Consider the following 27,772-nt stretch of genomic DNA (forward strand, 5'->3'; position numbering starts at 1 on the left):
GCTTCCGTGTCACCAGTGACAGTCTAACCGGCCACGGAGCTTTGCGCGCAGCACCATCTCTGCCCGAAGGAAGAAGGAAACCTGGGGGTCTCCATCTCTGTCGTTTCTTTTTTGTCAGACATCAAATGTAAGTTAAAACCGGCCCCTACAGCCATGAAGACTGGGCAAAGCTGCTTGGAGACACCGGTGACACTGCGGGAGGTCAAAGATCTGACCCGAAAACCGGCGCGCAAAGATGATGTCCCCGAGAAGCAAGGCGAAAGCAAATACGTCGATATGGAGAAGTCAGGCATTGCAAAACCGGAGAAAGGTTGTCGCTTTGGTGAAAGAAACGACATGTCCGTCCTTATTAATAACAGTAATACCGAACCCCTGCGCGCAAAGGAACCAAACGGTGAGTTGACGAATAAAACTAAGGACAACCAGGATGCCGGAGTTGGGAAATGTGCTGAAGATGTCAAAGGAGGTCCCTCTGATCCACCATCGTCATCATTTCCTCCCTGTCTGGACTCGGAGTCAGAGGATTACTTCAAATCAGGAGAAAAAAGCGAGCGCGTCATTATGCAGGTGTCCAAAAAAGAAGACAATAAAAACGCACGGAGAGAGGAAGAATCGCCCTGCAGTAATAATCATCAAAGCGGGATGAGTGAGTCGGATGATTGTGAGGAGGAAGATAATGTTAGTTTGGTTTTTTCTGATGATTGTGTCCCCTGCTTAACAGAAGACGAGTCCCATTACATTACCACGCATGAGATCCAGCTGTCGGAGCTGTCTGACCAGGAGGGGGATTGCGACCTCGGTGTGGGCTCCTCCGCCAGCTGGGACATTGAGGAAGACAACCGGGTGTACTCTTTTGTCGACTACGCTTCTCTGGACGGTGACGGATCCGTGGGGGAGATGGGGGACAGCGGCCAGCCTCGCTCTAAGGGCGCAGCAGTAGTCAGCACTCTGCTGAAAAGTGATCTGTGCGACTCGGCCAAGTTCACCAGCTCAGACGAGAGCGTGTCAAAGCCTCAGCAGCAGCAACAGGAGCGTAGTGGCAACGGTGAGGGACAGATCCACCTGTCAATCAAAACCTCTTCTCGAGCTATAAATGACCCCAGCAACATCCACGAGCAGGAAAATATTCTTTATCATGCCAGACGCTCCGGTGACATGAGCCGCTATGTGTTTAGGGGAGTTGATGGGAAGGCAGAGACTCTGTGTGACAGGGCGAAGTGTTTCATAGCTGCACCGGGACGCTTACACTTTGGCGGCAAATTGAGGGGAAAAGAGGTCACCGAGTATTCCAGCGGTACGTCCAGCGCTGTCAGCGAGCTAGACGACGCTGACAAGGAGGTGCGCAACTTGACCGCCAGGGCCTTCAAGAGCCTGGCCTATCCTTACTTTGATGCCATTAATTTCAGCACCTCCAGTGAGTCCTCTGCATCCGAGCATGGGCTGGGGATAAACAGGTGGTCCACGTTTGTCGACCTGAAATATGGCAACATGAACATGTCACAAGGACTTGACCAAAGTGTTGTTTCTCATCAAAACTCAACGGCCTCATTTGAAATAGCCAAAAACATAGACAACAAAGGTTATAAGGGCATTGCACTGGCAAGCATCAAACCACCAACTAGCAAGCTGTTCACTCTGACAGGCAATCCCCACAGCGCATCATCATCTACAAAGAAAATAGAGCTGATGGGAGAATTCGGTCAGGGCCAGAGTGGGATGATCACACTCACAGAGACTCTGAATTTTCGTTGTAATGTCAAATCGGGGATGTCCGGGGGAGAAAGACGCACTAACTTTGCACAAAACGCTGCAGGATCACGTTCCACAGATGAAGTTACCAACAGTTTGCCAAGTGGCCAGAGGAGAGGGGCCAGCAAGCAGCCCTGTAAAACCATGGAGGACACACACAAGAAAGCTATATTTGCCTCTAGCCTGATAAAAAATGTGATTTCTAAAAAGATGCAGTTCGAGCAGGAACGCAAGATGGAAAGAGGTGAGATAAGTGAGCCGCACCAGGCGCCTTCCCCGTGCTCTGTGCACCAGGACAACGACAGCCACAAGGGGAAGGGGAGCAGGGAGCTGCACAGGCAGAGCTCCATGTTTTCCGAGAGTGGCTCTGACAACGCCATAATGTGCTTGGATGAATTAGGGGACATTGTGGACAGCGGCTCGTGTGATACTAAGAGCGACTCTCGGAGACAAGACACGACTGCTCCCGCACCAGAAACTAATTTGGAGCCGGAAAATCAAGCTGGAATCGATACTAAAAAAGGCGCACTGGAAACGTCCAAAAGTACGCTGCTTCGTAGCCAAAATAGCGCGTTTAGATGCTGGAAGGACGAGGAGATTCAAAAGGATCATAAAAGCGACAAAACCCCAGAGGAAAAGTCGGATTCAATTGAGGACAAAGAGGTCAAGAGGGATCAGCAGTCAGCCGACAGCGGGAAACTGATGAAAATGTCACATTTGTTTGTGCCAAGTATCCAACTGTTGTCCAGTGACGGAGAAGTCGGACAGCAGCTGCAGAACCGGATGCAGTCTCCAGATGGAATAAAACTACGTTCTGACAACGCTTTATATGTCGCAGACTCCAAGACTGTCACAACATCTAAATCTCCAGAAATTAAAATTAATTTACGGAGCGTCAAAGACAATAAAACGGAATCTTTTGGCGTCTCCAAACTGCGCGCTCCTAATATAGGCTGTAACCCAGCCAGGCTTATCAGAGCAGATGACTTTAAATGCCAGGCGCTGGCTGCAGCTTTGAAGGGTGAGTCTTCAGACAAAGTGCCACATTTCCTGGTAAGAGACATTAGAGACAATAAAGGGAAACTACAGACGCCGATTCACCAAGTGAGAGATGTGCGTAAACTGGTGAAAAGCTCATATCACTTTGTTTCTTCGGATAGCAACGAAACCAAATCAAACATTGTTTCCGCTGACAGTCACTCAGAGCATAAGAAGCAAATGCCCTTTAGAAAATCAAATTCTGTGTCCCCTATAGTGATAAAATGTCAGTCTGTGAATACAAACAATAACGGACAGCACTCTGGAAATCTGGAGTCATCTAAACAGGAGTCGATGGGCAACGACAGATCGTCTCCAGAGGACGCAAAAAGTGGCCCACTGCAGAGGGCAGCAGGGAGAGAACCCTCCAATAATTCCTCAGATGGAGGGACCGCATTGAAAACTGAGAGCAAAATAGCTTCAAGGAAACAGGACAAAATATCCGATATCACAGATCAGAAACCTGAGCCAAAGATGGCGAACCAGGTGGCTTTGGAAAAACTCCAGGCTGCTGTGAAAACCATGGAGCAGCTATATGTGTTTGAAAAAAATGAATGGAAAAGGAAAAACGAGTCCCGGCCCTTGGCAAACAGCCACCTGCTTTCACTCATTACCAGCGAAGAGCACAGAGGACCTGAGGAGGAAGGAGGGAGGGGATCCAATATGGGCAAGACACCACCAGCAGCAGTGGCATCCACTGGAACTGACAAAGACAAACCCCTGCAGTCATCCAGTGGTCGTGATGACAGGCTGGTTGCTAAGTCAGTGCAGACCACCAGCACCACAGGGAGCAAAAACATGTTCAGCCTTAGCACTAGCCTTAAGGCATCACAGCCAAACGTGGTAACACAAACACCTTTCAGCAGCAAAAATCTCCTTCCAAAGTCCCCAAAGATGCCCATGTCTTTAAAAGCCAGCCAGACACGGCCAGGTGGAAGGGATGGAGCTGAGCTAAAGGAGGCAGACAGATCTGTACAGGAGCCTTCAGGTACCTCAGCTGATGAGAACTACTTCACCATTCCGGTAAAGTCTCACATTAGTGGCACCAAACAACCACCATCTGCTGAAAAGACATCACTGTACACATTCACCAGCCAGTCACACCCGACTACTCCACCAGGACACCTGGGATCCAGCGCAAGGGGCCAGGAAGACCGAAATCAGACCCCCAAACATTCGAGCATTGTTATGGAGACATGTTCCCCTGAAATTCCTTCTGCTACAATCTACCATACCTTGCCGCTGGGCATGTCCACCAATCAGCCACAGGTCTACTGCTTCTCCCCAGCAATCACGCCTGCTCCCACACTGGACCCTTTCCAGGCCACCCAGAGGAAGATGCTCCTGGATCCCACCACTGGAAACTACTACCTGGTGGACACACCTGTGCAGCCGGCCACAAAACGGCTCTTTGACCCAGAAACAGGCCAGTACATGGATGTGCCCATGCCACAACCTACCATGACCCCTGTGCCCATGTCGATATCACCTCTGGCTCTCAGTCCAGGAGCATACGGACACACTTACATGATCTACCCAGGCTTCATGCCGACACCCTCAGTGATCCCAGCCCGGACACTGGTGCAGTCACAGATGTCAGTGCAGTCCGAGGTGCAAAGTGGGGAGAGAGGCTCAGCACAGCAGACTGAGGCCTTGTACATGGAGAGTCCCTTCTACATGGCCACTGGAAAGTCTCCCCAGGCGGCCTCCAGGGTTCAACAGCAGGCTTCCACCATCAGGTTGCCACAGGGTTTCTCCAGCATCAAGCAGCCGATCATCAGCATCACTTCCCAGCAGGGGCCCCGTATCGTTGCCCCACCCTCGTTTGATGGGACCACCATGAGCTTTGTGGTAGAGCACAGATAAATAGCAGATACCTGCACAGGTGAGTCACACTGACTGGTCACTGCTCAAAGTACATCTTGTTACATGGTGTTGACTGACTTTATAATTAATTATCTATTTATTTTCTTATTTTATTTATGTCAAAATAAAACATAGTTTCAGTCTATTATCACAGATGGCCTTAATAGCAATAAAATCATAAAATAATAAATCTAATAATAGTGAAATAAACAGTGCAGCTGTTCTTCAGTCTCCTGTTGTTTTCACATTCTGTTTTCATATTATTAATTTTCACTGCGGTGGATGCACATTCATACACTGGTCTGCCTTAATTGGCATTAAAACTAAAATGATGCAGCAGTAAATAGTGTTAATATCTGTTTTTGGATTGTGATCCCTTAAGAAAAAGCCAAATATTACAGGGAAGAGTGAAAAATAAGGGAACTTTAGTTTAAGCATGTTTTTGTGTTTGTTTTCTGTAATAACCAATATAGTAGTATGACTGTTGCCAGGAATTATGCTATGCAGTACTAATTTTGGTTATCTTAATATGTAAATATTTATATGAAAATACCATGAAACTGTATTACAACAAATATTACATTTTAAAACAAAGAAAAGCTTTATTATAACAATATTGTATTTATTAGTATAGATATTTATTTACTCCTACACATTTTCACATCCAAATAGTTTATTGAAGATTCATTTTTAGTTCATGCAGTTTTATTTTAAAATGTTTTCAAAAAATGAGTTTTTATGTAACAGCATCAAAATCCCCACACTGCCAAAATGTTCAATAAATCAATGACAATAAAATTAACAATCATTTACAAATTTTGATAATAAATTCAATCTATTTCTAAAACAGATCCTTTTTGTCTGTCAGATAAAATAAAAACTGCTGGAATGAAATACCATTTCACAGAAAGAGTTTTAAGTCTGTGTTTGTATATTTGATTATGTGTTATTTTAATTTTGTGTCTCCACAAAAACCTTCATATAAACATCAATTTAACATCCACCCTAATGACAACACACTCATAGTGTCATTCACAGTGTTCTGTCAGTTGGATGAAAAGATTATACATGCATTCGATCACATACTAGGATTCAACATCTATGTGAAAGGAAGGACATGGTCTGATTTTGTGATTTTGCAGCTATGCACAAGCAGAGGATTATAGTATAAAACTCTTTGTGGCATAGGTGTATGAATATGTGTGTGTGTGTGTGTGTGTGTGTGTGTGTGTAACAGTAGACATAGAGTGTTCAGGAGTGAAAGGTCGGATGATGGCAGGAGTTTGTTGTGTGTGTGCACAGGATATCAGCTGCTGCCGGACATCAACGGCTGCGTGCCAGAAGAGGCAGTTGGCTTTTTATAGGCCCAGTCATTTAAAGACAGAGTGAGAAGCCAGGTTCACATGGCCTCTGATCAGCAATTACATAAACACTGCATGCAACATAGCAGCAGATAGCACCAGGCCTGGACATTTGGAGTTCCCCTTCTTATCTGAGAATGATACCCCACATGCTGCAGGGTCAGGTATGTCTATAAAGTAAACAGTCTGTAATCTGACAGTGTAGGAGTAAGGGGGTTTTAAGCAGAAGGCTGTTAGTCTAAATCCTATAGTCCTTCTGTCCTGATTTTACTAAATAACTAACACTGTATGGGAAGTTCATTTGTGTGAAAATAATTCATCCTATTTATTCTAAAGGTAAAGCAGCATTGGCAGGGCCAGGTTTGCAACTCAGAGTTTACCCCAAGCAAATAGAGGCTTACGGTAGAAATCCATTATTTCATCCATCATCTATACCCGCTCATTCCTATTTAGGGTCACAGGGATCAGCTGGAGCCTATCCCAGCTCTCTTTGGGTGAAAGGCAGGGGTACACCCTGGACAGGTCACCAGGTTAATTTGACCAAGTCATATCAAATATTTATGGAGACCCTAAAGTGATCAAAATGCCTAGTTACATAAATTACATGCATTTTTTGGCTTTATCTGTCTCCACATTGCGGCATATGTTGAAGCTGAAACACTCTAATTTAATATTTACTTGACTGATCTGTCAAATATAGATGAGAAAATGGTGACTGCTGTGATAAATGTTCAGTGCAGCAGAGCAGTGCTGGTTTGATTAAACACCTGATCTCTTTTGAGAAGTGCCCTGACAAGACTCCTCCCACTACCTGTCTGTAAAGGCAGAAACCAGGAAGCACCGAGGAGAGAGGCACACACAGAGAACAGAATGATTTGATTTGATTTGATTTCGATTTGATTCAAACCCACCAGTTCCACTGACAGACCACAGGTACAGTGAGGAGTAGTCTGGACACTGGGAATACTAGGATGACAGTGTTTCAACCTAGATTTTAAAAGTCCTGATTCAAAGTGAAAGTAACTCTTGGGGAATTTTCTGAAGCTATAACAGACTATTTCCTTATTTCTGCTGCCTGCAGCTGTGTTGTTGTAGTGCGTTTTACATATGACAGACCATGGCTTTTCGATCCGAGAAAGATTTTTCTTGTCCGGTGTGTCTAGACATCTTCATAAATCCTGTTGTGCTGTCTTGTAGCCATAGCTTCTGCAAAGCCTGTCTGCAGGCCTGGTGGACAAGCAAACAGATTCATGAATGTCCAGTTTGTAAAAGAAGATCTTCCAAGACTGACCCACCGTGTAACTTGGCATTAAAGAACCTGTGTGAAACCTTCTTACAGGAGCTCTCTCTAAAAGAGAAAGCTTCTGCAGGGCCTAAGGATCTCTGCAGCCTGCACTCTGAGAAACTAAAGCTCTTTTGTCTGGACCACCAGGATCCAGTGTGTGTTGTCTGTCGAGACTCCAGGACACATGCCGGTCACACATTCAGACCCATCGATGAAGCTGTACAGGATTACAGAGAGCAGCTTCAGAGATCCCTGAATCGCCTACAGGACAGACTGGAGCACCTTAATCAAGTGAAAGTAAACTGGGATCAAGCAGCAGAACACATAAAGCTCCAGGCCCAGCACACAGAGAGGCTGATTCAGGAGCAGTTTAAGAAGTTTCACCAGTTTCTACAAGAGGAGGAGGAGGCCAGGATGGCTGCTCTAAGGGAGGAAGAGGAACAGAAGAGTCAGATGATGGAGGACAGGATTCGGGTTCTGACTGATGACATAGCAGCTCTGTCAGAAACAATCAGAGCCACAGAGGTGAAGTTGAGAGCTGAAGACATCACATTTCTGCATAACTATAAGGCTGTAGTGGAAAAAGCCCCGCAGCGCCCCCTGCTTTTGGACACAGCGCTGCCCCGGGGAAGCCTGCTAGACCAGGCTAAACATGTGGGTAACCTGGCCTTCAACATCTGGAACAAGATGAAGGACATGGTTTCATATTCTCCTGTGATTCTGGATCCAAACACTGCAAATCCACACCTCACTGTGTCTGCAGGTTTGACTGGTGTGCAATATACATTGGCAGAAAGAGAGCGACAGGTTCCCAGAAACCCAGAAAGATTTGAAGATTACGTCACAGTTTTGGGATATGAGGGCTTTAAGTCAGGGATTCACAGCTGGGATGTCACAGTCAGAAATGACACAAACTGGGCAGTGGGTGCGATAGGAGAGTCTGTCCCAAGGACTGGGGAGATTCTGAGTGGATACTGGGAGATATGGTTCCATGATGGTAAATGCAGAGCCTACTCTCCACCACATATAGACAGAGTTCTGTCAGTCAGGAACCCCATCCAGAGGATCAGAGTACATCTGGACTGGGACAGAGGAAAGCTGTCCTTCTTTGATCTGGATACTAAACAAAACCTTTACACCTTCTCACAGACTTTCACTGAAAGGCTGTTTCCCTTCATCAACACTCTGAATACAACGGCAATGTGGATATCACCAGTGAGAGTCACTGCACAGCCAGAGATGTAGATGAGCATGTTAATGATGGTAACAGCAGTTACTAAGCTGATGATAAAATGTTGATAAGATGTTTTCTTTTGCAACTTATTGGAAGGAAATGCTTACATTTACGTTTTTACATTATATTCACTATTTGACTCAGTTACTGGATATGTGTAAGTTTCTGTCACCTTCCTATTGCACGACAAAACACTTGATACAGCCAAATCAAACTGCAGTCATGTTTCATTTGGTTACTAAAGCAGTGGTGATTTGTTAAGGAATGCCAATATGAAGGTGACATGATTACAATTTAAACACTGGGTTTGCACGCACTCTGCATGGACTAAATTCACATGCACATGCACAGGAAACATGTCCTCATACATTCACTAATGAAAGCACATCTTGTAGGTTTAGGTTTCAGCTGTGACTGTTGCAGATGTTGCTGAACTTTGTTTTCATTCCCTACAGGGCTGATCTCTGCCTGGATGCTGGACTCCTCTGGGTCTTGGTTTCTTCACTGGGTTCCATACTGTACAGTATGTTTATTATATTGGCTGGAGGTGATGGTTTGAGGCCTTTGTAGAAAAGGGTTCATTTTTATCCTGTACAAGATGTTTATAAAGTAGGTGTTTCTTGCTTTGCTTTAGCTCACCACATAAAAATGTGAAGTGTGTGCTGGATTTCTGCACTGCCTTAAGATCAGTATTTACCCCCATAAATTTGGAAGTACCTAGATATGCCATAATTATCCAATCAACCATGCTAAATTAATTAACATAATCCTGATAATGCAGGGAATGTGTGAGCTGAACAATGGGGCACATCCTAGATCTCTGTCACCATGCACTCATCCTGCATATGGAGCAGACATTCAGATTTTATGGAAGGCTGCAGAGGCCTGGGATAAAACTCATCTGTGTAGAAAATGACGTGTATTTTTACTGTTTCTAAGTGACTATACTGACGCTGACCTATTGCTTTGTACATAGTAGCTCACAGACTGTGGATCTGCTGGCCAGTCCATCCTTTTTTCAATGTTGAAGCAACGGTTGGAGATACTGGTACTTTACCACATTTATGTGAGGAAACTAGAAAATTCTGCCAGTAACAATTTCAGAACGGTTGCTGTCATTAAAAAACATGTTTTTGAAAAGATCACAGTGAATGTATTTAGAAGTCTTATTAAGAAATCTTTGTCTCAAAATAGATTATTTTACTGGGATAAGCCTCACTAATTATAAATGTGTGGTTTGAGATATGGTTTAAATTCAGCTGCTGAAATGATGTACTATATAAATGCTATGCTGTGGTCACGGTTTTGAATTTAAATGTTCCTTCACTGACCTAAGTGCTGTTAATCCACTGCATTATAACTGGGTTGGGAGTATATTGTACATTTACACTGGTAAGTTACAGGCAGAAAGATGTGCTTTGATGTGCTGAAGCTTTTTTTTAAAAAAAAAGGTATGGGTGTCATGCAGCAAAAACAAAAATGAATGGCAACAATACAGCCTCTGATATTGGAAAAAAACTGTTGAAATAATGTTATTTGTTATTTAAAGTGAGCTCACTAAACAAAGTCACACATTGCAAAATAGCAGGAGGTTCAACAGTCACTCAGAGTGGAAACAAATGACTCACTGTACAAGTCTTTATTGATTGGTCAAATGTAATGTAAGTGCTTTAGTTAGAACTGGACTTTCTTTGTGGATGCCAGTTATTAGTCTGTGCTTTCATTGGCTGGAATGACAATTAGATCTTGCATTACATTACTTAACATAGTTTTGTGTTAGATTGATCCCTTCCTGTGTAGTACCAGGCAAAATGAAAGATGAAATTACCACATTGTATATAACAGGGGTGTGTTATATAGGCAAAAAAATAACTTTGCACTATTTTTGGCACTTTGGCACTTTGTCAATTTGTCATTTTTTTATGCTTTTTTTCACAATTGTGACATGATATAGATGTTCCAAATCATTGTATATCTTTTAATGTACCATACCATATCTACTGCTGAATCTACTTTTTGATGTATGACATTTGAACACTGAATTTTTCACACACTGACTGGGTGTTTTAATGAACATTTATTCAGACAATGGTGAAGTCTTCCTTTGTCTTGTTTTGTGGTTGTTGCAGCAATTTGGGCATAAGAAGTTTCTTTTTAAAAATTGATTTACAATAAATAGAAAGTACAGCTTTAGTCTGTCCAGAACATGTTGTTTAGAGAAATAAAATTGTGTAAATATTTTTTCACCTGAGGCTTTGAGGCTCAATGAACAGTTCTGGGCCTTGTTGTTCTAAAGCTTTGCCTGAATGTTTGAAGTGAGGGTATTAGACTGCCCTCTTCCTTTGAAAGCATTATATGACTTCCCTGGGCAGACAGTAAGTGCTATGCAGGTGAAAGAAAGTACACTTGGATGGAGAGAAGAAGTGACGATTGAGATTTTTGGAATGAAGTGGTGCCCGTGCTGTGGGTGAATCATAACTTTAAATGCATCTCAAGAAAAAAAACTGAAATATTTGACACTTTCTTGTCCAAAATAAAAATATGCTGAATATGACTTCATTTACCAGTCATATTTTAGGTTTTTCACTCTGATGTGTTTTGCAAATGTACAGTGTCAATTCAAAATGCTGTCACTCATACCTAAAGGAGTGTTACATTAGATGCTGTTGTAAATGTGTTTCTGCATCATGAAAATTCAATAAACATCAAACCCCTTTTTTCAAACCTGTTTCTTACCAACCATGGATGGAGCTCAAGTAAAACTACAGCAATTGTCTTAACTGTCAATTATTTTTATTTCACTATGCCACATCCCATAATCTGTTACAAATTTAAATGTTATGTCTGTCATATGTTCCACTGCAGAAATACAGTACAGCAGAGTTTTGGTCTTTAAAGTAATTACCACAGATAGTATTTTATTAAAGGAAGAGTTCACCACTTTTGTGGTGAGTATGAAGCTGGTGTCGGGGCATGATTAGCCTAGCTTAGCATACAGCTGGAAGTAGAGGGAAACAGCTAGCCAGCACTGCCTTATGATAAAAAAAACACAACCTACCAACATTGTTAATTAACACAATGTATCTCATTTGTTTCACTCACTCAGAACCAACAATGGAAAAACTATTTGTAGTTTAAGGGTGAGTTATTTGCTGTAAATGTTGAACTATTCCTTTAAAATCAGGCACAAAATGACGTTTTGACCTGAGTGGTTGTCTTTCTGTGACCTATGCTATATATAGACTTGATCCATAAACCTCTGGAGTGCAAGGCACATTTTAGACACCAATAACATTACATAGTATCAGATGAGTTCAAAATTGATGATGTATTAGAAAGTAAGAAACTCATGACATTTAATTAAACTATTATATTTACTTAATGAATATTTGTAAAGGATGCCTTAAAATGACATAGGGCTCCATAGGGCTGATATCAGTCATATTATGTAATTTGTAAATGGGTGGCACCACTATGGGTGGCACCACTAGATGCCGCTAAATGTTCACACTTTACACAGTGCACCTTTAAGGCTGCATTAATTCAAACCAGGAGATGAGTATATGAGGGTCATCTTACTACTACTTTATTTTATTGTTACAGCGAATTACACTAAATGCCTACTTCATATTTCAGTAGCCTATTGTACTTCCTCTGATGCGGCGTTCATGGACACTTTAATTGTATCCACTTGGTGCCACTAAATTTGTGATACTTTCATTAAAAGCTAGTAAAACACGGCTTTGTCGTAGCCTGTGTAACCTGAACGTTACATCTTGTTATTAGGCGGAAACTACTCAAATATTGTCTTTTGTAACGGATAGCCATAGATATATACTGTACATATATCTAATAAATAACGATTCAAATTGGTAGATTCTGATACGTCCGATAGCATGTCAATGCATCTGGCGCCTTTAAATGACGCATCAGCAGCGCCAACATAACACACGTGGGCAGTTGTTAGGATGACTAACTTGTCAGCCTGGTTTAATTCAGATTATAGTGGAGCCTGATGTAGTCAGCAGGTCAGCGCAATGAGGTGCCTTTAAGCGGGGTCATTTCCGTAACAACGGAGGACCTGTGGTTTGTTTTTACGTGCGGCTAGTTAGCTTTGTGCAGAAAACGGACACGGAGCCAGCAGAGTGCTCGTTCACAGAGAAACATCAGGAGCTAGAAGTTAGTCAGATGGCTGATGACAGCGTGAAGAGGGAGGCTTCCGCCCCGCAGCAGGATGATCACGGAGAGAAGAGTTTGAGCAGTAATGGAGCTGCTGTACAGACAAACCAAAGTCTGTCTAAAAGGCAGAGAAAGAAGCTTCTGAAACAGCAGAAATGGGAAGAAGAGAGGGAGCTACGGAAGTAAGTCAGCTTCTTTTAACACTGTCAGTCATCAGTGGCGTGTTAACAGTGTCTATTCTAGTGTTCTTCTCAGACCTGCCAGCCCCCATTCAAATATCTGCTGTCAATATTTGTTCATATCGAAATGCCAGTGATGAGGTGGGTTGGGAGATGTGGGGCTCAGGTTGCATTCTGCATTCTCACCACTAGGTCCTGTCTTTCAGTTTCTTTTGACATAATCTGATTGCAACTAAACGTGGTTTGCTGTATTAAGATTCTTTAACCCAATGCATGCACAAATTATCCTTTTAGAGGATGAATCGATAAATCTGATGATATTCTGTATTTTTCTTAATGTCAACAAATCACATTTAACATGTATACAACTGCAAAGTGGCATATACACCTGAGATGCTTGCAACAGCACCAAGTAAACATTAATCTACCATTTAAAATGCTTCTCAACACATGCACTATTTTAGTGGTCATGTTTTTAGGTATTTCACTGTAGTGCAGAAATCTGCATATGGTGTCACATCATGGCCAGTGCTGGCAGTATCTGTCCTGTGCTTTATGCTGCAGACAGAGGAGAAAGGAGAGGAAACAGCAGCGTCGGTTGCAGAGGCAGGATCATCAGGAGGAGGAGGAGGAGGGAGGAAACAGCCAGAATGCCAGGAAACGTCTACGGAGAGAGGCAACGCCCAGCTCTCTCAGGTTGGTGGTGGACTGCAGCTTCGATAACCTCATGCTGATCAAGGTACACTAACCAACCCAGCATACACACTCTGCGTAGGCTCAGAAATATGACATGAGGGACTGAGCCTCCTGACCAATAGTGTCGTCTCTTCAGGATGTCTGCAAGCTTCACAAACAGATCCAGCGGTGTTATGCTGAGAACAGACGGGCCTTGCATCCAGTGCAGGTCAGTGACTGGTGACTGTCATGTCAAGCAGTATAGACATGTCAGTGTAATATGTAACCACTGTTGTCACTTCCTCAGTTTTATCTAACAAGCATGGGTGGACAACTGAAACAGAGCATGGATGAAAAGGACAAAGGATGGGTAAACTGGAAGGTAAGTGGTCAGGCTTGTCCAAATAATCTGTAGAAACTGCAGTGACTATTTGCACTATGGTCTATATCTGTCCAGCAGATTGTACAATAGATTTTTGTAATGATGGTAGTTAACCATGGCCAGTCCCCACTGAATGAAAAATTACATTGTTCAGCATCTGCCTTTTTATAGGAAAAAAAAATACCTGAAACAAATTAGTGAAGCGCTCATGGTTATCAAATAATTATTTTCTTTTCTTAAGAGATAAATAAATGTGAAGAAATAATGAAAAATAAAGATTTCTCACAGCCTGATACCAAGTATTTAAATTACTATGTTTTTGGATTATAGAAGATGTTCAGTTTACATGTGCATGTTGTTGAGTGCAGGACATTACCATTAAAATGGAGCACTACAGTGAAGTTATGGCCAAGGAAGATCTGGTGTACTTGACGTCGGACTCTCCCAATGTGCTGGAGGAGCTGGACCAAAAAAAGGCCTATGTAATCGGAGGCCTGGTGGACCACAACCATCACAAGGTCTGTTTGGATTCAGTGCTGTGTAGTTGAAGGAATGCTTCTGTCACATCAGTAAAATGTTTGCGTTCCGCTTTATGATTTGATCTGGGTATCGTTCGCAGGGAATCACCTTTGAGAGGGCAAAGGAATTGGGAATCAGTCATGCCCAGCTTCCTCTGAGCAGCTTTGTCAAGATGAACAGCCGGAAAGTTCTGGCAGTGAACCATGGTAAGGGACAGTATCAGCACAGTCAATGAGACAAATGTCAGTAGAGCCATCACAGAAGAGGTTTGAGTATATTTCATCTATAGCTTTGGGATGATCCCCCTCATGTCATTGACCAATGTTAGTTGTGGTTGGGTAATGTCTTGTTAACTTTAACCTCAAGTCTGTTTTGTATCATTTCTGATTTAATATTTGTACCAATAAAGTGTATGTTTTAAACCAACTGGCTTTCATAGGAGTCAGTAGAAATCATTACGAGCACAACGGTTTCACACAGATAATTATTAAACTACTCTGAGCTGACAAAATGTGCTGGTGCCATCTGCACTGCTGGAAATACAAATCTTGACAGGCTATGCTGAGCAAGGGATCAGTTTATCTTAATTGTGACTCTTGTTCCCTCTTGCGGTCTCTTCCCTCCTGCAGTGTTTGAGATTATCCTGGCATACCTGGAGAAGGGCAGCTGGCAGGAGGCCTTCTTCACCATTCTTCCTCAGAGGAAGGGAGCGGTGGCTGTGGACCAGGATGAAACAGCTGTTCAAGAAAAAGAGGACAAAGACTCTGACTCAGACTCAGACATACCAGAACACTGTCAGAAAAGAGATTAACACTTTGCCAAAATGGACATTTTCAGACAAAGATTCATTTGATGCTATGGAAGTGAAGAAGATAAGAAAATGAAGATGTGAGTTTCATAGATGCTAAGGCTCTATTCAAGTTTAGTGGCATTTTGGCATTTCTGTTTTTGTAATTATTTCAATAATAGTTCAGTAGTTTTTTTTTTTTTTTTTTTTTTTTTTTTTTTAAATACTAGATATTTATTGAAAGGTTTTGTAGACCACTGTGTGGCTTAGTTGGACTGTGTATATGTGTGTATATATATATATATATGTGTTTGGCACAAGGAAGAAGTGTTTTTTTTTTTTTTTTTTTTTTAATGTGAAATCTAAGCTGTCAAATGTGCCATATCAACTCATTTAAAAGAAAGGCTTTAAAACGTGTCTTGAACATGTTTGATTCTGACTCTACAATTCTTGGATTATTAGGAAATGTTTGAGAGAAGAAGATGGAGAGCTATGTGTTATGCACTGATCATTTGATATTAGCATATGTGAGGGTAATTCAATTCAATTCAATTCAATTTTATTTGTATAGCGCCAAATCACAATACAAATCATCTCAAGGCACTTTACAAAAACTAAAACTAAAAACCCAACAATTCCCTTATGAGCAAGCACTTGGCGACAGTGGAGAGGAAAAAACTCCCTTTAACGGAAGAAAAAACCTCCAGCAGAACCGGGCTCAGTTTGGGCGGCCATCTGCCTCGACCGGTTGGGGTGAGTGGATAGAGCAGAGAGAAAAGAACAACAACAATAAACAACAGACACTGCAGGTTGGTGGGACCAGTAACTGCAGTAGGGGAGCTCAGTGCACCGATGGTCCTCGGGCAGTCTATGCCTATAGCAGCATAACTAAGGGATGGTTCAGGGTTGAAGCCAGCCCTAACTATATGCTTTGTCAAAGAGGAAGGTTTTAAGTCAAGCCTTAAAAGTACAGAGTGTCTGCCTCCTGAACCCAGGCTGGCAGCTGGTTCCACAGGAGAGGAGCTTGATAACTAAAGGCTCTGCCTCCCAGTCTGCTTCTGGAAACTCTGGGAACCACAAGTAGACCTGCACTCTGAGAGCGAAGTGGTCTATTGGGATAATATGGTACTATGAGGTCTTTAAGGTATGAAGGAGCTTGATTATGAAGGGCTTTGTATGTGAGAAGAAGGATTTTAAATTCTATTCTATGTTTTACAGGGAGCCAATGAAGAGAAGCCAATATAGGAGAAATATGATCTCTCTTGCTAGTTCCTGTCAGGACTCTGGCTGCGGCATTCTGGATTAATTGTAGGTATTTTATGGAGATATTGGGACATCCAGATAGTAATGAGTTACAGTAATCTAGCCTTGAGGTAACAAATGCATGGACTAGTTTTTCTGCATCATTTTGAGACAGGAAGCTCCTAATTTTGGAAATGTTGTGCAGGTGAAAGAATACAGTTCTAGAGATTTGTTTTATGTGTGAGTTAAAGGACATGTCCTGGTCAAAAATAACTCCAAGGTTTTTTACAGTAGTGCTAGAGGCCAGGGTTATGCCATCTAGAGAAGCTATAATTTGAGAAAAGTTATTTCTGAGATTTTTTGGCCCAAATATAATGACTTCTGTTTTCTCTGAGTTTAAAAGTAAAAAGTTACTGGTCATCCAGGCCTTTATGTCAGTTAGACAGGCTTGAAGTCTGGTTAACTGGTTTGTGTTAACAGGTTTAATAGATAGATATAACTGAGTGTCATCTGCATAGCAGTGGTAATTAATAGAGTGCTTCCTAATGACATATCCTAAAGGAAGCATGTACAGGGTGAACAGAATCGGTCCTAGCACGGAGCCTTGTGGAACTCCATAACTAAGTTTTGTTCATGTGGAAGGTTCATCATGGACATGAACAAACTGGAATCTGTCTGATAAATAGGATTGGAACCACTTTAACGCTGTTCCTCTGATACCAATCACATGCTCCAGTCTCTGTAATAAGATGTTGTGGTCAATGGTGTTGAATGCAGCACTAAGGTCTAGGAGGACAAGTATTGAAACAAGTCCATTATCTGAGGCTAAGAGAAGATCGTTGGTAACTTTCAAAAGTGCTGTTTCTGTACTATGATGTGCTCTAAATCCTGATTGAAAATCTTCAAATAGTTCATTCCTGTGTAAGTGATCTGATAGCTGCTTAGCAACAGCTTTTTCTAGGATTTTAGAAATAAATGGCAGGTTGGATATTGGTCTATAATTAGCCAAGACTCCTGGATCAAGACTAGGCTTTTTGAGTAAAGGTTTGATTACTGCAGTCTTAAAGGCCTGTGGTACGTAGCCTGATACTAGAGATAAATTTACCAAGTCCAATAAAGATGAGTTCATTAATGGCAGGGTGCCTTTAAGCAGTCTAGTCGGGGTGGGGTCCAAGAGACACGTTGATGATTTCGATGAAGCAACTACTGATGTAAATTCAGAGAGATCTATGGGAGAGAAGCAGTCTAAACATAACTGAGGTCCTACAGATGATTCAAGAGCTACTGTAGTAGAAGATTCATTTATTGCAGGTATAGGAAGCATCTGCTGAATTTTATCTCTAATAGTTGTGATTTTATTTGTAAAGAAACTCATAAATTCATCACTGCTGAGAGCTAAGGGAACACTGGGCTCAACGGAGCTGTGACTTTTTGTCAGCCTGGCTACAGTGCTGAAAAGAAACCTGGGATTGTTCTTATTTTCCTCTATTAGTGATGAATAGTATGTAGTTCTGGCTTTACGGAGAGCTTTTTTATATGTTAGTAGACTGTTTTTCCAGGCTAGAAAAATTTCCTCTAAGTTTGTGGAACGCCACTTCCTTTCCAGCCTTCGCGATGCCTGCTTTAAGGTACGAATATGTAAATTATACCATGGGGCTAGTCTTCTCTGATTCACTAACTTCTTTTTCAGAGGGGCTACAGAATCAAGCATTTCACGCAGTGAGGTTACAGCGCTGTCAACAACATGATCAATTTGGTAGGGAGTGGGATTGAAGCAGCTGCCCTCCACTATGTTTATACTTGGCATAGATGTAAATAAAGATGGAATCATTTTCTTAAATTTATTAACAGCGTTGTTGGATAAACATCTGCTGTAGTGGAATTTTCTTCCAGACGCTGCATGATCCATCATTTTAAATTCAAAAGTTATTAAAGAATGATCTGACAAAACAGGATTTGGGGGAAAAACTATTAGATGTTCAATTTCAATGCCATAGGTCAGAACAAGATCAAGGGTGTGATTGAAACAGTGGGTGGGTTTATTAACATTTTGAATGAAACCAATTGAATCTAATATAGAATTAAATGCAATGCTGAGGCTGTTATTTTCAACATCTACATGAATGTTAAAATCTCCCACTATAATGACTTTATCTGAACTAAGCACTAAATCAGACATGAAGTACAGGAAGTACCCATCAGAGTCTTAAAAACTCTGAGTAAGGGACAGGTGGACGGTACACAGTGACAAGTAGAACTGGTTTTTGTGTTTTCCAGTTTGGATGTGAGAGACTAAGAGTGAGGCTCTCAAATGAGTTATAACTGTTCTGAGGATGAAAGTTTAATAATAAGTTTGAGTGGAAGATTGCAGCTACTCTTCCACCTCGACCTGTGCTTCGAGGAACATGATAATTTAATCTCATCCTAAATGAAATAAGGAAATGTCTGTTTGAAATTGGCCAGTGGGGCAAGGAAATAGTTTGAGAGTGCAATTAAAGAGCAGGAACTGTTACAAACTTTTAGAATGAGACCATAGTAAGGGAACTATTGTTCATATGTTACTCAACCCTGTTTTACTTTCTCTTACATTTTCCATTCATATGTCTAATTTTTAAGGGTATTCAGAGCACCTAAAGAATGCTGTGTTAGAAAACCTAAGGAGTGTCCACAAGTCCAAATGGGTACTGAGACCTTTGAAGAGATTTTAAGGGTTTGTTTTTTTGGAGCCCACACGTCTTAAAGTTTCTTCAGTTTTTTTTTACCTTTCTCTACCCAGCCCAGTGAAAACACAAGCATGTCACGCCACTGGCAGGAAACACAACCCTTGATTTTAACAGAGGCACTACAGGAAAATAAAATGTTCTAGTAATGCATCATACAACACAAGGCCAGGCAGCTAAAGGTATTTATGAATAGGAGTGACACACCCCCGGTTGTTCTAGCAACTAATCCCGGAAGTTGTATCCATGGTAACAAGGTAAGGACGCTAAGCCTCGGTTTCTTCCGTCCTAACGTTACCGTTAGCGTTAGCTCTTTTCAGAGTAGCGTCAGATGTCTCGAAAAGCGTTGAAAGTGGTGGTTGAAGTGAAGTTCAGAGCGGTAAGTGTCATTTTCTGACTAATCCCTAAACTGCCATAATGTGACCGTATTGGTTCTACTGCACACTGGGTTGCCAGTTCTGTCTGAAGCCTTAACGTAACTCCATTCAGTATGTAGGCTAGTGAACGCATTAATTATATATTTACTCCATCTGGTTGAAGCTTTTAGCTGAAGGGGGCCTACGCAGTAGTTAGTTAAAGACAAGCTATGAAAGGTTTGTTCATGTCAGTTTCAAAATGGCTTAAGACAGACAACCAGGCTCCGTTTACTGTTTTTGGGAATTCTATACGTTTGGGTTGTGTAAAGGACAGTGATGTGGCACCAGCAGCATAACTGTGGACTAATATGGAAAGTGGCTGCAGTGAAGATTGAATTTAAAATGGCATGTAAAGCTTTTAATGTGTGCCTCCACAGTATATATTAGGCATGCTCTCAGTCTACATACCTAGCATGCATAGGGACTCATTTTTGTTTCTCAGGTTTCTTGTCCGGGAGTTCATCTGCCAGCCAAGGATGATCTCTACCTCAGCATGTGCTTCTTGGGCCAGTACCGTCAGTCTGAAGCCATCCCTGCTGTATTTCCTCTGCTGTTTTATGAGAAGATGACCTTTGAAAAGGCAGGTCTTTACTTACAGTGTCATCCAGATGGAAGAAAAACAGCTGTGATGAAGCAAGTAATTCAAATTAGAAGAGTAGCTGAAACATAATACATGAAATGTGTTACTGCGGTGTTACTAGTCTGATAATGTAGTTATTCTCATTTTCTGTTGAAACATCAGCCTACACAGTAATTTTTAAACTAAATGTGACATATGTATGTGTGTGTGTGTGTGTGTGTGTGTGTACTATATATAGTGAAAATAAAAAATGTAATTTAATAATACTTCCCTTTAGATTTACAGGCATGCACTTGACCCTGGAGACATCACTGTAATGCTTGAGTGTAAGTTATATTTAAATATGCAGAATCCTTTCAGGTATTCTATTATATAGTGTATATATTGATAATATTATGTGGAAGTTGTCTTTCTGAACAAAATCTTAGTAACTCCCTCAGCACAGGGAGTTTGCTCAGTTGTCATGGAGGTGGCTCAACTGGTCTAAGAAAGCCCTAAATGATGCAATTTGGCTCCATGAATATGGACTCTGAACAAACTCCCTCTGCTGATGATGATGATGCTATGTGCAAGCTAAAGCTCTGGATACAGTAAGTATCATGGTTAAGATTTCTTCTTTCAAGCTACTGTTTGCAAGATTAAGAATGAACTTTCATATTTAAAATAAAACATATGAGTATTCAGACATTACAGTGATTTTATGTTCTGATATTGATTTTTTTCCATTTGCAGTGTAACCTGGTTGCATTAAGATTGACCTTTTAATGATATCGTAGAACAGTCTCAACTTGAGGTCTCTTGTTTTTAGATGAGACGGTCAGAATTGAACTGGTGCAGCTGATCCCTCCAAGTGAGACATTTTATTTTTCATATTCATGTTCTGTATTCTGTGTTCACTCCAGGTCTGGGTAAGTGATGCTCTACTTTGCAGATTATACTTTGAATGAATAGGGCTTTGGATGGATGTAGTTGTGTAACTGAAGTGTGTTTGTGTTTACAGCGGGGGACACTTTGGCCTGCTTTGAGGAAGATGCGCGACATTTCTTGTTCCCAGAGCCCAGACTGCTTCCCTCCTTTTCTGGAGTGGACCAAGAGGTTCTTATGACCCGAGCGCCTCACTTTCCAGTAGGTCCAACCCTTGGTTACTTTACCTTAAAGCATATAATAACGTACATTTTCAGCATGTGGCTTAAAGGTCCCTTTGCTGTGTAGCTTTTTCACATGAATACATTCCTAACACATTCCTTTTGACATTAATATACAATATGCAAGTTGTGGACATCAAATTAGCACTAGCAAGAGATCTGAAAGCAGACCACTCTGCCCTCCCTTTCACTGCTCTGTTATGCTCCACCCAGCCCTTCACCAGTCAGGGCGCTGGTGGTGGCCCTCTGTAAGACAGGGTTGGATAGGCCAGTAAAGTGTTGAAAGCACATGGCCTGAACACCTGCTTTCTCTTTTTTCAGGCATTATCCAATTTTTTTAGCCAACACATTCTGGCCCACAGCCTGTCATAATAAGTTAGCTCGGAAATATTTTTTTAAGTGTTAACCAACTGCAATTTTTGCAGTGTTTTGTGATTATGGTACAGATGTTTCATCTCCTTTCTTCCCCAGGGTATCGCTCCAAGGTTGGAATTTTCCACTAAAACAAGCATTATTGAGTGCTCAGCTGATGCAGAGATCAATATTTACCCCAATGTTTCCATGGTAAGGATTACACCAAGTGGCTCATCTTTACAGAATGTTTATGTGATATTTATTTATTTAATACTTGTTCACCATGATACTAAAGAAATGTGAAATGTGTGAAAACATGACTATTAAGTTAGAGATAATGATATAAATGTGTAAAGGTAAGTAACAACAAATCTTAAAATATCTGTGTCATATCTTTGTGTTCAAATCATAGACTTGAATTTGGAGAACTTGGACCTAGAGAACAAATAGTGTAATTCAGACACAAATTGTGGCAAATGAGTAAAAATGCTTTATTGACTCCAAGAGCTGCGGCTCACTTCCATTGCTGCTGCTGCAATTGTTGACCAAATGAATACAAGTTTAAAATCCAAAATCCATATGAAGCCAATGCAGTGATATTGTGACAGGTGGGGTATAGTCTTTTTGATTCCAGTAGAAGCCTGGCAAATGAATGCCAGCCAGATGGAGGGTATGAAAGTTGCTTCTGACACAGCACAGTACTGCAGTAATCAAGTCGAGATAAGGAAAAGGCTTACATAACCTTTACCAAACTCACTGATGGACAAGTAAGATGTAAAATTTTATATTTTAATCAAATATAACACCTTTAGTTGTAGTAAAAGGTTTAACATAGGGAGCTAGAATGCCCAGCAGCTTACATTGTGTTATGTTTGGAAAGTAGATATTTTTCTATCTATTTTCATCTATTTTCCAGTTTACTCTTTTGTTTCCAGAGGCCAGTAATAAAAAGGAACAGGAAGCGCTCTAGCAAACCCAAGACCACCTCTCCTCAGGGGAAACAACATCAGACCCTAGGCAGGCGACAAGGTGACAGGATGGACAAAGAAAGACACAGGACACCCAGGTCCCTGTCACATAGTTCCAGATCCCAGTCCCTGCCTCAAATGAGAGACAAAAACACTCAGTCTCTGGGCCAGCTCACCGTGGACTCTGCAGCTCCTGGCCTGGCAGACCAGGACAAAACAAGCTCCTCCCGACCTGTAAGCACGTAACATATCTTTCAAAACACTAACAATTGGTCATCATTTCCAACCAGCAGATGGCAGGGAAGAGCTATCAGGGGCATCTCAACAGGAAACTTATTTCTGCTGCAATGGCCTTTGACTTGCACCTTTAATTTGATTTTTAGTATTATTTTGATTGCTTTCCTCACACAGTGTTTTAACTACATTTGCCCTTTTAACCCATGGGCTATATGGAATGAGAATACTGAAGCATTTATATGCCCTCTGTTTATCATGAACCCTTGACTTTTTTGCTATTTCCAGGCTCAGGGTTTAGTCACTATTTGTCCTGGTATAGGTTGGGGTATTCAGTAATGCAATCAATACATGACAACTATCTGTGTAGGAATCATTACGTTGTGTCTTAAGATGTATAAGAACAATGTGGAATGGACATTCTTATACATGACAATGTCAAAAATAACCAAATTTTCATGGATTTTCCATTCCTCTATGTGAGACATTTGAGTTTCTGCAATGAAGGTGTCTTTGGTTGTGGTAGGAATGTTCATTTTTGAACAAAATAATCTTAATTCATGGTCCACTACCTAACCTTTTCCAGTACTTCTAATTTTCATGGTCTTCATCAATACATGAGTTTGCTCTGTTGCTCAAGTGATGACTCAGTAGTCAGGGTGATGACGTGGTTATCATCTGTAGGAATGATAACCAAGAAATGATAGGAGGGAACATAAGCTGTCTTTGTAAAGTCATGGATCTTGAAAGTAGGCCCTGGACCAAGGATCCCAAAGGCTCCATGTTAACTATGTAACCGTTAGTGCTATATGCTTGCAAATGTGTCTGGTAGCATGCACCATTAATGTTCAATATGAAGAGAAATAATAGGAGTTATATAGTGAACCTTGAGTAAAAGTCTAATTTAAGACCTTTGCTATTTCAGTTTTTTGTGTATTTACAAACTTTTTGACACTGACATTATCAGCAATTAATGAATACCTCTTTCTGATTATTAGACTTATTGAAAAAGATGGATTAAATAGTGTTGTAAGTGTGACATTTTAGTGGGCAATATAAATATTAATTTCAACTGAGCGTAAGTAACTATGGCCACAAGTGGGAATTACAAGATAATAGCATGACTCTTCCTTTATTTCATAAGAGATTGTCCTGTAAAGACATTATCATTAGAGTGAGTGAAGTGGGAATAGAAGCTGCAAACCAAGTTGTTCACCTATGAATTTATTTTTGCATTTTAGCACTGAAATTTTTACTAAAATTTCTTCTAATCCACTAACAGTAGCACTGACTCAGTAGAGACTTTTACAAAGTAATTTCAGTATACACTGTAAGCTATGGGCTCTAGTATGGCTGCAGCAGCAAAACTTATAAATGAATTGTATACAGCAAGGAGGTGTTTCAGTGCTTGTAATTTCAATTTATCTGTAAATATGTTTTAAGTTGATATACATTTTATTCTGTTGTAAATCAATAGCACCAATTAATGGGTTGGATCTCAAACAGAGATTATGGGATTTGTCATGTATTTGACATTATTGTCAACAATTTCAACAACTCTAAAATGAAAATACCTAATTTATTGGAATCATTTTATAATCTGAATTGCTATCTGATACCACGTTCTGCCCCAATTTCAGGATTTTATTTATTGTTCTGAACTGCTATGAATGGGTTTCTCATTCTTTTTTGCAAAAAAAAATCATCCAGCCCTGTTTACTGGGACAGAAAGTAATCATGTAGCAGTTTGTTCTGCACGTCTATTCACTGTTTCTTCATTCCCTGTGTAGTCACTGGCTTCATGGCCTAGAGCCAGTGGATCCGTCTCACAGCAGCGCTCTGCACTGTTGACAAACTACTCCTCACCTTTGACCAGGTCTTCATCCACAGGTAAAAGTCCTTGCATGTGTAAAAAAGTTGTAAAATTGTTTTGTTGCTATAAAACACAGTTTAAAGTCTCAAATACCTATTTTAAATGCTTGTAAAAAAGTACTGTAATTGTTATACTGCTGTGTTGACATGACACCAAAGAAATTCTTGTCTGTTATATCAAACTCTTTCTTTCTTTTACTGTTTTAGTGAGATTCTCCCCAGCTGGCAGAAGAAAATCTTTGCCCAATGGTGTGGTAGGAACCATTTATTTTCTGTTCTTAGACACATGCAAATCTATTTATTAGATGACAGCATTATGTATGGACAAAGCTTCACTCCAGAGAACATCTGTATGTCAGTACAGGATTTTGGTGTTACTTATCACCTAATCATAAAAAGACTGTGATGTGATGCATTTTCCACCCAAAGCTCTCAGTGTACACTGTATGAGCTGTCACTAAGCTGAATGCATATCAAACTGACTGTCAAAAGTAGTGATAATAGAAACTGACAAATGTTAGCACGATACAACCACATTCATGAAGTAACTGTATGATCTGCCTTATCTTAATAGGGACCTTTCTTTCTGCACTGTGTACAGTCAGTTTCTGTACAATCAGTTTGCCAGATTTTCTCTCTGTAATAAGGTGTATAAACATAACAAAAATGTACATTGAACCTTTAATATTCTACATCAGAGAGTAGAATTAATCTATCTAATCACAAAGTGGTTATCTGAAGAATGCAAAGTGTTGACTTAGATCTGATTTTCTTGGTAGGTTAGCAGAACATCTGGAGATGATTCTAGCTCAAATGACTCTTTTGACTACCATTGTGGTACCAACCCTTCATCATTGTGGCGATCTTATAGAGAACAGGCCAGGCATGACAGGTATGTTTCTCCACAAGGTGATATTGACATTCATGGTATAATCATGTGCCTGACAGGTTTTTGTAGTAAAATCCATCTGCATATTGAGCCCTAATCACTGTTATGAAGTATTTTCTTGATTTAACCAATTTAAATAAAGTGTCTGTATGTGTCTGTATGTTGCTGACTGTGATTGTCCAGTTCTCACAGGGAATGGGAAGAAGTCCATGAGCGTGTTCAGGGGCTCCTTACAACACCAAAAGCTTTACGCCGGCTTGTCTATGTAAGTAATATAAAGCATTAGACTCAGTATTAGATACTGCAGCATTAGTTGCAGGAATGAACTCAGCATCACGAATGATATAACGATGAGAAACAACAGAGGGGTTTTCTCTTACACAGGATTGTTGTGTTTCAGGGTGCCACAGCCACTGAGGTAGAAAGGGTTTTAGCCAAAACATCCATCACGCCATGATGTCATGGCTAGGCTCTGGAAAGGTGAAGTTGTCTTACTCTGGATCTTCACATTAAAAATACTGCTCTGCTGGGACTTCCTGGTGGGCCTAGTGGTTAAAGATTGATTGAGTTGTTTGATTGTGGATCTCATTTGACAGACCGCTGTTTTTCTCTCTCTGTTTCCTGTTTGTGCATACATAGTTAGCTCTCAGTAAAAAAGTCCCCAAAATAATTTTTAAAATGATATTTTTCCCCCATTTGATACTATGACATAAATTCATGACTGTGATTACGGCAGGAATACATAATGGTACATCATCAAAGCCTCAGACACGTTTGCCAAATTTTGGAAGTAAACTATGTATATGACTCATGTTGTTTTATATTTGTTTTAGGTCAATATAATAAGAGACTATGTAATCTTAGACATGCATTAATGTTTTTGGCCTCTATAGGGCAGTAACTTTAAAACAAACTCACAACCAACTCATGCATCACCCCTCCTGTCTTGATTTGTCTGAACTTAGAACTGCTGTACTATGGATGCCAGGTTAGGACAATCTTTGCAAACCACCATAGCAGTATTGTGTTGTTTTTATGTGTGTGACGTCAGACATCTATTTTTTCTGTCCTATAGGGAAAGGGACCTTCATCTTGCCAGTGAAGTATTCAGATATCATGACTTTCCTGATGCGTGTGGGAGGTTTAACAAAGAGGTATTTCAGGGTAGTAGAATGATTAATGTCCACACATCCTGTAATAATGATTGGCAATGAAACATTTTACAATTGAAAATAAATGTTGAAGTTTGAACATGGCCTGGAGGCAGTCGCTACATTTTGACATCAAAAGTCTCTCCTGTTCTGTTTCATTAATCTATCAAGCTGACATTGTCGAGTCCTCAGGTAAATCACCCAAAGGCTATTAAAAGCAAATTGTGTCTATAGCATTGCAGCTCTGTGAGAACTCCTGCCATATATCAGAGAAATAGCTGCTCACTATAGTTTGGGGCATTAAGAACCAGCTCTGTCAGGAACATTGTGATCTATTGTAGAATGGCTGCTGAAACAGAATTCTATTTTGGTGTAACAAGCAAGTAACAGTGCAGATTTATTAGTGGTTTGCTTGGTTGGTTCTAACAAAAGTCTTTCAATAATTCTACAAATATTAGAGAGTTTCAAATTAGGAGGGGCTGTTATAAGTGTCTGCAAGATGGTGAACGTGGTAGGCTGAATCTGCACCTCCTCCATAAGAGTCTACATAGAACCACCAGACTATATTGTAGATGTCTGTACTATATGTGTTTGATAAAAATATTTTTTATATACAATAGAAAATAATTTCAATTAGAGTTTTATTGTGTATTATTGTTGAGCAAGGTTATTAAAAGACATGAAGCACAAGACCAAAGTTGTGATTATGTGGGTTAAAAAATAGGTATGCAGCTATACGTACAGCTATGCTAGCTTTAATTAAATCAAGCACTAATCTTCATTTTAATAGACAGTTTCAATACAGATAAAGTACTAAATCATCTACTCCTGTGGTATGTGCTTCTTAACTAGGCTGGACATATTTACAGACAGCTAGCTTTGTGTTAGCTACTGTAACTATCAGGTATAGGGACAGGCTGAACAAATGTCCATGCTATTAAATGAGA

The 27,772-nt window shown here is 40.7% G+C and overlaps 4 protein-coding genes across 5 annotated transcripts; all 4 read left to right on the forward strand.

Annotated features, from left to right (window-relative positions):
* Positions 1–2: 2 nt before the first annotated feature.
* On the forward strand, positions 3–11,298 carry c18h4orf54 (chromosome 18 C4orf54 homolog). Its single transcript, XM_026318467.2, has 2 exons — positions 3–4,672; positions 8,989–11,298. Exon 1 carries the CDS (start codon positions 154–156, stop codon positions 4,651–4,653), a length of 4,500 nt encoding a protein of 1,499 aa, XP_026174252.1. The 5' UTR covers positions 3–153; the 3' UTR covers positions 4,654–4,672; positions 8,989–11,298.
* LOC113122635 (zinc-binding protein A33-like) lies at positions 7,132–8,544 on the forward strand. Its single transcript, XM_026294117.1, has one exon. It carries the CDS (start codon positions 7,132–7,134, stop codon positions 8,542–8,544), a length of 1,413 nt encoding a protein of 470 aa, XP_026149902.1.
* A 1,169-nt stretch (positions 11,299–12,467) lies between the features above and the next one.
* trmt10a (tRNA methyltransferase 10A) lies at positions 12,468–15,419 on the forward strand. Its single transcript, XM_026294614.1, is given in 8 exon segments — positions 12,468–12,894; positions 13,456–13,630; positions 13,724–13,795; positions 13,874–13,948; positions 14,317–14,466; positions 14,568–14,673; positions 15,097–15,248; positions 15,250–15,419. Coding segments are annotated over 8 exon segments (1,005 nt in total). The 5' UTR covers positions 12,468–12,721; the 3' UTR covers positions 15,352–15,419.
* Positions 15,420–19,475: 4,056 nt separating this feature from the next.
* spata6l (spermatogenesis associated 6-like) lies at positions 19,476–26,880 on the forward strand. Of its 2 annotated transcripts, none has more exons than XM_026298565.1 (13): positions 19,476–19,595; positions 20,075–20,212; positions 20,490–20,538; positions 21,021–21,062; positions 21,213–21,337; positions 21,829–21,921; positions 22,647–22,913; positions 24,704–24,803; positions 24,993–25,039; positions 25,565–25,677; positions 25,858–25,939; positions 26,075–26,154; positions 26,568–26,880. In XM_026298565.1, the coding sequence occupies exons 1-12, from the start codon at positions 19,548–19,550 to the stop codon at positions 26,129–26,131; spliced, it is 1,161 nt and encodes a 386-aa protein (XP_026154350.1). In that variant the 5' UTR covers positions 19,476–19,547; the 3' UTR covers positions 26,132–26,154; positions 26,568–26,880. The 2 variants fall into 2 exon arrangements, with proteins under 2 accessions (XP_026154350.1, XP_026154351.1); XM_026298566.1 differs by having other exon boundaries at positions 26,750–26,839.
* The last annotated feature ends 892 nt before the right edge of the window (positions 26,881–27,772 follow it).

This window comes from Mastacembelus armatus, chromosome 18 (assembly GCF_900324485.2).
Source record: "Mastacembelus armatus chromosome 18, fMasArm1.2, whole genome shotgun sequence".
In the NCBI taxonomy this organism is placed as follows: Eukaryota; Metazoa; Chordata; class Actinopteri; order Synbranchiformes; family Mastacembelidae; genus Mastacembelus; species Mastacembelus armatus.